The 12,055-nt window shown below is 36.7% G+C and overlaps 1 protein-coding gene across 1 annotated transcript; it reads left to right on the top strand.

The window, feature by feature from the left end:
- The first annotated feature begins 3,021 nt into the window (after positions 1-3,021).
- Positions 3,022-4,655, top strand: LOC115676942 (transcription factor MYB92-like). Its single transcript, XM_030599979.2, has 3 exons — positions 3,022-3,255; positions 3,524-3,653; positions 3,773-4,655. The coding sequence occupies exons 1-3, from the start codon at positions 3,123-3,125 to the stop codon at positions 4,524-4,526; spliced, it is 1,017 nt and encodes a 338-aa protein (XP_030455839.2). The 5' UTR covers positions 3,022-3,122; the 3' UTR covers positions 4,527-4,655.
- The last annotated feature ends 7,400 nt before the right edge of the window (positions 4,656-12,055 follow it).

The raw sequence follows: 12,055 nt of genomic DNA, 5'->3' as shown, positions 1-12,055 counted from the left end.
CATTGGTACGAGAAAATTCACAATATGGACCCTTGAACATGCATTGCAAGTTTATCTGCTTGAATTGGACCTTTGTAAATAGTTGGGGTGTAATCATAGTTCTCACTTCTCGTATATATGATATACAGAGGTAAATGTATATGGAGAACATTAACTCAAGTTCTCGAATTTCGGTGGCCGCGTTGGTTTGCGCTCAGTTCCTTTCACGAGAGGTCCTGGGTTCAAAACTCGCCCATCGGTGATTTAAGTGGGGGGTCGTGGCGGTGGGATGCTGCGCTAGCCCCCCTCGAGGACTAGTCGGGCATCACCGCTGGTTTGAGTCCTAGCTCGCCGGCCGCGTGGACATCTCGATTATCAAAAAAAAAAAAAAAACACAAGTTCTCGAATTTTTGTGTCGGATCGAAGCAATTCTCATGTTGCTGTCACGTCGTGTAAATTGTTGTCCATACCTACTTTACAAAAGCTAACTTGGATTGCATATGTTGTTAAATAATCTATTTTAGACAACCACGAAAAATTATGCACTTAAATTCATTAATCTTTCTCAATAACTATATTTTCATTTATATTTACCCATTGAATTGTTTCCAATTTTAAGATCAATTTTCTTTATGGATCAAATTTAGATTTTCAGTTGCTATGTTGTCCATGATGAATAAGGACATCATGAGTTCTATCACTTTCTTATGGCGCTCACTGGAATGCCGTAATTTTACAATCAATCACTTGAGTGCCGTGCTTTTAAATAACGTTTACTTGAGTGTTGTAAGTTTTCAATCAATCACTTTCAAAAATACATTGCCACAAGTATTATGCCACGTCAGATTTCCAGCACTTACGGTGAACGTTTTTCAAACATTATGAAACTCAAGTGATCGGTTAAAAAATTATAGCACTGAACTGAACGCCGTACGAAAAATCACGATACTTGTGGAGTTCTCTTTCCTTTCTCCATGCACATGCACCTTAATGAATTAGTACTTATAAATTGGCCTAACATTTTCTTCACGAAGACTTGAGAATCTTACACGTCCATTAGTTTTTATTGTCGATGCAAAACTAAATTTCGCATAAACGCCATTAATAATTCGCAACTTGCAAAGTAAATCAAAAGCTGGTAATCATTTGTTAAACAGGAAGCAAATAATACCAACAATAACAATAATATCACTACTACTACTACTACTACTAATAATAATAATAACATCAGCCTATAAAGTCCATGCAATGAATGACGAAACAAAAACTTTTGTGTTGCGTGCATGGCGGGCGGTCCTCCGACCACGGAGGACGCGCCATCTGTGTCACGGATGTTAACCTTTTACTTTCTTTTCGATTACTATTAAACAGCTATGCAATCATATCCCACTTTTGCCCTTCCTGCCCAGTTGCAACTGCAAATTGGAGAGTCGTATAGGACTTCAATTTGACTTGCGTATGTATTCTTAAACTCGGTACTTGCAATGTATAAGCTAAGATTTGTTTTTTCTTTAGTCTTTGCAGGTGTGCGCATACAAGCATGCCTGCATCGGATGAGACTTCACCCGTGCGATGTCGAGACTAGCTCTTTAAGTCAATCGAAGTGAGAGATGTGGTTCGAGTACAAGTCCGACGTATATATTTGAGTTGACCACACGACCGACCTCTCGAGGTTTAGAGCATTTTTAGGCTGAGAGATTGGACCAAAGTTCTCAAATGTAGCGTTGTTTTTTCTCTTCAAAAAATATATGCTGTTGAACAATGGAAACTAATAATCCTGTGATCTAAATCTTAAACAATCATGATTGCACCATGGTTTAGATATTTAAATGTATCATGATCCAACAATGTCCTTTGTTTTTTTTTGTTCTAGGGATTTTTCATGTATGCTATGTAACTATATGACTTATAAGACAATTCGGGCCATATTTCCTCCAATAAGTCTTTGGTAGGTTGTAAACATGGACATCATCTGTATTTACTTTAGTTAATAGCTTGTACGTGGGTGATGTTTTATATTCATAACCCACCAATCATAAGCTTGATTGGAAGAACTTTGAGGGTCGAACCAGATATCGTACTTTTCTATTTTGTAATCGGTATAGTTGAATAATCTTAGGTCTATCTTAGGAATTTCCACTCGTGCATTGAGCAAGAAATAGTCACATATATGACACTAACTACTGTTAGAGATCTTTAACTATTGAATATATAATGTGAATTAATTAGCCATTCGATCTTGGCATTTGCAAAGTTTCCCATTGTTATGTCATCATCTTTTTGGTAGGTTTGGGGTGAGACAACCTCCAAATGCGTATCCTATATAATATAGCAATTGGAAACCAAGATTTTTATACTGCATTATCTAATTTCATTGCAAAGTTCCATTTGATTACCCTCATTAGTTTCGAAATTTCATGGGTTATTCAATAAGTTCTCAGAGGATCATAATTGCCATGTCCTTCCTCAAGCTTCTTTGATTCATTTTCAATCAAAGGACAACAATGTCTACTTGTATGCTAAGAAGACATGAATTTGATGTTGTCATCTCATGACAAAGATTCAATCAAGATTTGTATGGTTCAAGTACACATGAAAGGAAAGATGTTACTAAGCTAAAAAGCTTTTGAAAAGATTTCGATACACATGCAAGTTAACGCACGACTCTTTCTTAAAGCCTTGAGCTCCACCAAATTTAACATGGGATCAATTATAATCAACGATGCAGATGCACTTAGCTTGGAATTAATAAATTGAGCTCAAAACATAATTACAAAATAAGCCCCTAACTAATAAGATATGGACCATGTAGAGTCATAGAAACAATAAATTTGGCTCGGGTACAATTGACTATTGAAGAAATCGTTTTTCTTTACATATTTTTTATGGGCAACTTTACATGAAAGAGAAAGGGCAGCACATGTTCAAGGCAACCAATGAGGGGAAGCCAACGTGGCAGCCATTTTCTACTTTGGTCGAGGGGGGACACTGCTATCTGGTCTGGTTGTGTATATAAATAGGGAAGCTGCAGTTAAGGTTGGATTGCAGGGAGCCAAAATCCCTACTCATAGAGAGAGAGACACGAGAGCACAAACTCCATATAGAGAAGAAGAAACAGAAGAAGAGAAACAGAGTGTAGGGTCATGGGGAGGTCTCCTTGCTGTGATGAGAGTGGACTTAAGAAAGGTCCTTGGACTCCTGAGGAAGATCAGAAGCTCATCAAGCACATCCAGAAGCATGGCCATGGCAGCTGGAGAGCTCTCCCCAAGCTTGCTGGTACTCTCTCTCTCTCTCTCTCTCTCTCTATGGAAGGTTGGTTCCGAAAGCTACAAGAAAGTATTCTGTGTATTGGTTGCACAGCATGCCGTGGTGATGCGCAGACTGATCACTTGTCAGTAGAGCAATCATACGGATCGTATATAATTGATGCATCCGGTATATGAGATGGATGAGTCTCTATTGGTGTATTCCTTCAATTTTGTTAAGTTTCCAGCCATCACAATTCATATTGATGGGTCATTGTTTTTAAAACTTTTCTTGGCAGGTCTCAACAGGTGTGGGAAGAGTTGCAGACTGAGATGGACCAACTATCTGAGGCCTGACATCAAGAGAGGCAAATTTTCCCCTGAAGAAGAGCAAACCATCCTCAATCTCCACTCTATTCTTGGCAACAAGTAATAATCTACAGATTCCCACAACAAGTTTGGTTTTTTGTTTTGTTTTTTCTCCTATATCATTTTACAGTTCAATTTGGACAAATTCCTCATTCTGTTTCTTTCTTCAACTTGAGAAGGTGGTCAGCTATTGCGGGTCACCTACCAGGCCGGACGGATAACGAAATAAAGAACTTCTGGAACACCCATCTCAAAAAGAAGCTGATCCAGATGGGCTTCGACCCGATGACCCACCGGCCTCGAACCGACATATTTTCAAGCCTCCCGCACCTCCTTGCCCTGGTCAACTTGAAGGAGCTCATCGACCACCACTCACTTGAGGAGCAGGCGAGGCTCCAAGCCGAGGCCATGGCCAAGTTGCAATACCTGCAATACCTTCTTCAGCCACCCACACCACCCGTCTCTCTCACTCCCACCACCTCAAACAATGTCATCACAGATGATGCGGAGACCATGAAGCTCTTGAATGCTCTTGCCTCAATCAAAGAGGACCAAATGGTGACCTCATTATCATCACCATCACCTTCTCAGTTAGAAGCAACCCCTCACTCATGCTTTGGAAATGCCCCAATTAGTCCTGTCGATGATAGTTACACTTTTGCCCACTTGCCTGAGCTACAAAACCCATGCAACTTCCAGACAAACTTGAGCAAAGATCATGATAACAACTACAACAATAACACTATGGTCCAAGCTAGCGAGTTCACAATATTCAGCCAAGGAGAGAACTCACCAAATTCTCCTTGGCTTCCTTCTTCTTCAACGCCGTCTCCTCCAGCTGAGACCTCTTTCCCCAACACTTTCAATGGCGATGGTGGGGCTGTCCCCCCCATCTGGCCGGACCACATCCTCGACGATTTCAATTTTTCGTGAGATTGCTTAGTTAGCTCTTCAGATACATGTTACGTGTTTGTATGATAAATGTCTTAGTACAGTGTTTCAAATCCTGATGAAGTATACTACAGCGTATATTACTAAGTAAAAACACGTTTCCACGAGCAATGTTAATACGACGTGCACTAACTGTGAACCTTTGAATGTTCTCTAAAAGGAGGGAGCAATATCGGATCAGAGAGTTTAATTAGTCATTGACGTTTTGCAATGTGTTTTATGCCATCTTGACATAGGGTAATGAAATTTTCCTTCGTATGTGGCGTTTGTTGATCTCAAATCGCCAGACTGACAAACTAATTCAAGATTATCACGAAACCAAGGTGAGAATATCAAATTGTAAACATGAAATTAATACGATGTCACTTGGTGCCTATTCTCATTCTTCATGTGTGACAAATAGTTGTAATATCTATATTCCCTTATTAGAGCCACACATAGATGTAATAAATAGAACAAATTGGGACATACACAACGTGTAGATTTCATCTCGATAGATAAGAGAAGATTAGAAGAATCCAAGAAGAAGATGAATCCAACTCATGTGTTCACACATAGGAAACCGGGTTTTCCTTTCATACCTTCTTTGCTTTTCAAATTTTTGGCCTATTTTATGTGGAATTATTATCACTAATTAAGCTTTTATTATCTGTAATTCAAGTTAAGATCAAGGTTCCACCGAATCTTCCACCTGCAACATATCTAACCACTCTCTTTCTCTGGAGGAAGTGTGTATGTGTGCGACTCCTCCCTGAACTCCATTTTCATGTGATAGTGATCTTTTGACATTGCCCTTTAGCGAAGAGAACAATAATCTTTCTATGTGTTCTAGATTTATAGAGCCCTAAGAACTCACAGAGAGAGAGAGAGAGAGAGAGAGAGAGAGAGAGAGAGAGAGAGAGAGAGAGAGAGAGAGAGAGAGAGAGAGAGTTGACCAACTTATAGATGTCAAAAGCAGTGACGTATAAAGGATTCTCAAATTTCTCAATGATAAGAGGGACCCCATAAGTAGGTAGGAATCAAGAAAGGGTGACAAAGTTTTCTGAACAGCTCAAAGACATTGGTCATCTTCCTACCACATTTGTTTTTTAGTCCTACTTCAAATCGAAGAAAAAGTATTCTTGATTTCTTATATCTAAATAAATGATCACATTTAAAGTCGAAAAATCATCTGGTGTTGGTAAATATACAAATAATTTATACAGATTGTAGGCAAGAACTTAGGAAGAAAATGTTGTATCATTTGTTGCCTCCAAAAATCGTGCTTCACCCAAAAATAAATGGTGTAGAATACACAAAACATTTCAGTCTGTGTGATTTCTTAACATTTGTATAGTGAATTGAACCAAGCTACATGTTGTCACATTATGATTCACCAAATCTATTAGGGAGTGACACCAAAACATGAATACGTCAAAGCATCTTTTTCAAGTACGAAAGTACATTGTTTATCGACATTACATAGGGACCCACCTATGCCTGAATGGAAGACCCTCTTGTGCTCTGACCCCTAAGAAATTATGTGAATTAAGTGGGGTTAGATACGGGACCCAGCAAGCTTTTTTCAAGGCACAAAGAGAAGCAACATTATAGATATGTCAAGTTGAGTGCTTCTACGAGAGTTTGAGCAGTTTTGTGAAAGAGAATGTGTGAGAGTTCAAATACTAAGAGATTAATGTGTGCAATTTGGGGTTGAAACACTCAAACACTTAACAACTTAGATTGGACTTACCTGATCGATTCTAGGCCAGTTTACATGGGGACATTAGTACTTGGGTGAAAAAATTGGAAACCCATTTTGACCGGTTCAGTTCCCCCTATTTTTTACCTAGGACTATCAATTCTAATCGAGAACTGGTTTTAGGCAATCTATCAATGCCTTAACCATTATGCCACAAAATTGTTCATAATGTTCTCCTATAATTATAGTTATATCACTTAAAGTTAAGCCCTTTCGGTCCCAAGCCTTTCATAAGGAAAGTGGTTCAGATCCAGCTTCCAATTATTGGAAATTGATTTTGACAAGATAGATTTCCAGATCTTAATCGGGAGCCTACTCACCTTGGAACAAATCATCATCACTACTCAATATTAGGAAATCTCCTCTTTCCTTTATGTTTCTCCAATATTAGGACGGTTCTTAAAAAAAACGTGAAGGTTTCTTTTACACAATTTGTCTCAAATTGGATTTTAATATATATTGAGTTGTCATATATGCCCAGAATCTTCGGATTAATAACTATCTTTTCAAAAAATAAAGAAAAACAATATCATTGAATGAGATTATGTTCTGCTCCCCTCTCAATAGACTATCCCAGTACAAGAAGTAACAAATCAGGACAAAGAAAAAAGGGGGATCCTGTTGAATCTCCTCAATCACTTAATTCAATGTATCTTGTTGGGATCATGAGCAACACAACCAGGGAAGTAAATCTCTGGATTCTCTAATTCAACATGGATTAGGAATGTGTCATCTTTTCAGAGAGTAAATTGCATTAATTAAGATATCAGCCCTCTAAGGTTTAAGAGGTGGCCTCTTATTCCATGTGAGGCTCGAGCTCCAAGAAAAACAGTGAGGCACTGACGGGTCAAACCTTGATATATAAACATATATATGGCTATGGAGTCCCTAATCCCGAGGATTTACTAAGGAAACAGGTGAGCAGTGACGCGTCAACTTGATATATGGATAGATGGCTATGGAGTCACACAACTCCCGAGGATTTACCAAACTCCTCTTGGCCTCCGGACATACAAGAATTATTACACAGACTCAATACGTGGCTTCCCCATGTTAGACTTGATGGACCGTAAAGGACATGAGATTGAGTGGAGCTGATGGTCCTGATGTATTTCGAAGAATGCACAGGATGCATCCAGGTTGTCTCCCAAATATGAAGGAAAACGATACTAGCTTGGATATCACTTCACTAACATAAAAAAATGACATGCATACATCCTTTTATTAAGGTCACTTTTAACATATAGATGGAGAAATAACGCTTTAGCATTCGATTTTTCCGCAGAATTTAGCGCGTGAATGATAATCATTCTGCTTCATAAATAAATTTCTGGCCATAAATGAATTTTTCTATTTCTATTTATTGGACGAGTTTCTGAACAGAGATATACGTTTTATAACGACACAAAATTTCTCTATCTTACGCTCTTTTGCATTAATTGACGAGCGGCAGCAGCTGGCGAGCGGCGGGTGGCAATAGTCGGCGGGCGATGGGAGGCCAGCGGGGGGTGGCGGCGGTGGCTAGCGGGAGGCGGCAGTCAATGGGCGGCGGGAGACGAGGATGAACGATGATAAGAGTTTTTATTTCTTTCTTCTAGAAATTGAAAAGTAGAAAATTTTTACTTCTTATTTCCGTTTCAAACCTATTTCTGGACTAAAAATTTGTTTAAGAAATAAAAAAAATAAAATTACGTTATTAAACAGATTTCTGTTCCAAACCTGTTCCGGGAACTAGAAAAGTAGAAAAACAAATAAACAAAATAGTTGTCATGTGCACCGTTAGTAGCTTGTACATATATACTTTGTCTTTCCTATTGTAAAGTACTAATAAAATGTCATTCGCATTGCACGTTGAAAATTGCATATATATATATATCTATATATATTTCACTATGTATGGAAACCATATTTTCTTAAACAAGGTTCGAGAGTTTTTCATTCGACTTGGGTGTTATTAGATAAACAATGCTTATTTAATTTAGAAGAGAACCATGAAAGAAGAAAGATGAGATCTTTTCTAGGTAAAATGAGAAATGCTCATTAAAGAAGAGATAGGATTAACCAAAAAGTTAGGCCATCAAGAAGAGCTAGCACATTTGTGAACATGTTTAAACAAGGCTTCTTTGATATTAACAAATGCAATTGACTATGGAGTTCTTTTGTTTTCAATTGTCATGTATATACGACATCAGACGTGTCCACGTTGGTGGAGACAACAGTGCCTTTGGTAAGTCCGAAAAGTAAACACATTTGGCAGAACTTATTATATTTAAATTGAATTTCACCAAATTAATTGGTTTTGGTTTTGGTTTTGGCTTTTAAAACCCACTTAGCCATAAAAGTCAACCTCATATAGGTTTGTCCTACTCTTATTCTTTTGCTGTCCTTTCACTCAAGAGACGGCGGATCCGATGACTTTGAGTCATTCATGTCATTGACATTAGTACACTAATTCACTAGAGACACCTATTAATTAAATCAAACGTGTTTTTCCAAAGGGAGAAAAGTATGCAGAATCGAATGCTCATTCGACGTTTATTATGAAGAACATAAGTAATTTCATAAAGTATGTGCAAGAGGGTAAACATTCTTGGTGGGCGAGAGTCATAGTAAGCAAACGTGGATGAACACAATAACATATGGCTATGCAATGAAAAGGAAGGATGGAAGGAACTCCAATAATGGTGCCACTATTTTCTTGGTCATTCACTAATTAGGTGGGATTATATTGCTTCCTTTTCTAACAAGGGATTGACCGTAAAGATCTTGCGATTAAGAAAAGGCAAGGCCCGGTTAATCTTATTGTGGATGGCCAATATTTGATTAAAAAAGGGTGGGGCTATATACAATTCTTATATGGCTAAGTCCACCCATTTCTAACAAAGAGACAAAATTTTCTTTAACTAATCAAATGAACTTTAAAATGGTGGACCCCAAATTCATCTAATTTCAATTTTTAAAGATTTTTCTTTTTGTATGTAGGATCTAGTTTTCATCATCAGGGATAGCGCATATTTTCTTTTTGTTCATTTGTTAATTTGGCATTGTGTAACCGAAGGCATTTACCACTTTGTTGAGCAATTTTATGAGTTAATTGTCAAGTAGAATCTAGAATTTTTTTTAAAATAAGCAACTTTTTTAACGCAATCTCGTGTTTATAAAATTTTTCTTTTGTTGTGCCTATTGTTAAAATATCCCATATCTTTTCTCAATAGGATTTATATACACTTTATACACATATGATGCCCCTCTACTTAGCTTAAACTTTTGAATTGGATATTTTAACACCTATCACCATCAAACTTTTTCTTATCAGTTGTCTTTTATATACGATTACTGGGATGATTGAACTGGAAAAAAAAAACCCTCTTTAAATATTTTCCACAAAAAATCACAATTACATTCCTAAATACGAAAATCTAGAAGACGAGATTTAATTAAATCAAAACTTTGCATAGAATAAAAAATAAACAAAATGACACCTAAATTCAATTTATTTTGGATTGACATACACCAACATCATACATGGTGTGTTTAGAAAAAAACATCGAGATGTTTTAATGTGCATAACTTTTTTACGTCATTGTTTTTTTTGTGTGTTCCTATATAAACCTATGACGTCTTGGATGCTTTTATGTAAAAGTGTCTCATCGATGATAGGAAAAAACACCGATTCTTTGATACGGAAAACAAAAAAGATTTGATATTCACTTTAGACTAATCAAATAAAATATAACAAATTCACCACAAAAGTGAGCTTCGAGGCAGGAGTGACGATTGTTATAATAGCAATGATAAAGTAGAGACTGGTTTTAATTTCCCAAATAGCAATAAATTTAAATTCGAAGGAAAAACACAATAAGAAAATAATTAAAATTGAAGAAAACTAGGCAAATATGAAAACCTTTTGGGGAAATTTTATCTTGTGAAAAAAGAGAGTAGATTTAATCATAACGTTAGAGAGCCATTTAAATGAGCTCCTGGATGCATTAATGCTTGGGAGGGCCAAAAAGGCTAATTATGGAAGCTTCATTAGAGCCAGAAATACGGCCGTTTACGCTTTTATTTTTCAACTATTTTTGTATTTTATTGTTTCCTAGATACACACACGCACGCACGCACACACACACACACACACACACACACACACACACATACACATATGTCATATATATGTTCAATAGAAAATCCTTCTATTTACTTTTTCTTTTTATGAGAAGTACAAATTGCTTGTTTTTTAACATAATCGTTTCTAATGTCCACAGTAAAAACTCGCGATCCCTGAAAATATGCAGTTTTCTTAACTTGATTAAAATACTTTACGTTTGGTATCTGTGAAAGATGACTCCACGCAATAAATTTGAAATACCCTACTTATAAATTTTCTCCAAACCAACTTTTTTATTACTTTTATCTCAATCAAAAATTTAAAAAAAAAACATCCATAGAACTATTTATTATGAAATGTTCTTTTACACATGTAATAAAACCAAAAATCAATTAAGCCTTTAGGGCTAGTATATGTAGATTTTCGCCAAACATACACATGTATCATTCTCTTAACTCGGTTTAATTAAATAATTTCTTCCCTCCTTCTATATAAAGAATTAAATTTTGTTTTGTTAAAAGCATACGTTGATGGGTTTTGAATGACAAGAAAAGATTTTTTCTCCTTCCTTATTTGATTTAATTCAGATGAAGAGATTCCATGCTCCATAATTGAATTCAAGGGTCATGACTGGTTAGCTTTCCATGTCGAGGTGTTGCGGAAAAGAGTTGAAAAAGTAAAGGGGGGGAAAACGTGCTGAAAAGTCAATATGGTCAATCTTGTCAAGGCAATAAGATAAAATACTGCGGTGAATAATATCCCAGCAATTATATATTCAGCCATTTATAAAGTCATATGCACTAAGATTCTTACCGTAAAGGCTGAATGTAGCACCAACCCTTTGTGTGTTGGATGACAACCATACCCCTAAAAAATTAGAAAGGATTAAAATCACAAAAAGCCCCAAACTAGTACAGCCGTGACAAATTTAACCTCCGTTAGTTTTCGTTAAATTTTGCCATCAAATTGTTGAGTTGAATGATATGTGACAGTTGATGAGTGTATCGGTTTAGAGTTTTGCCCCTCTTTTTGTAATAAGTTTACCGGTTTATAATTTTTCATTGTATTAATCCAATTTAACGGAGGGTATATTTGTCACAAGGGTACCGGTTTGGGATTTTTGGTGATCAAAAAATTAGTTTGTGATAATTTCGTCACAAGTGTATCAGTTTAGGATTTTTGGTGATAAAAAAAATAATTTGTAATAAATTTATCATAAATGTACCGGTTTAGGACTTCTATTGGTAAAAAATGACCAACTTTTATTATGTACGAGTCGTGAGCTTGGTTGACCGGAGCAAGGTTTAGCAGAAAGGGAAGTCACCAACAAACAAGACAATCTACAAGCTACAAGCTTGCCGACGGTGAAGGAAATCGACAACTCATAATCAGGTCAAGCTTCCAATGTGGCATACGTAGCCAATAGACATGGCAAGACCCACCCACTGTTTGATGGGTTTTCATGATTTGGTACCCCTATAAAAGATAAAGAGAGATTGACTGAGCATCGATTTGATCATCATAGCAATTCTCTAATCATAAAGTTGACCAGAAGTTTTTAAGTCATTCGTTTTGAGAATTCAAAGATGATTTGATTGGTGTGCCTCCCAAGACTTTGTCTTTGCTGTAGAAAAGGATGAAGGTTTTTGGTGAGGGGTTCCA

This window comes from Syzygium oleosum, unplaced genomic scaffold, assembly GCF_021117445.2.
Source record: "Syzygium oleosum isolate NSW1041296 unplaced genomic scaffold, Sole_v2.1 Sole_v2.35, whole genome shotgun sequence".
Classification (NCBI taxonomy): Eukaryota; Viridiplantae; Streptophyta; class Magnoliopsida; order Myrtales; family Myrtaceae; genus Syzygium; species Syzygium oleosum.
The sequence above is the reverse complement of the archived record's forward strand: the minus strand, read 5'-3'. Positions and strand labels throughout refer to the sequence as shown.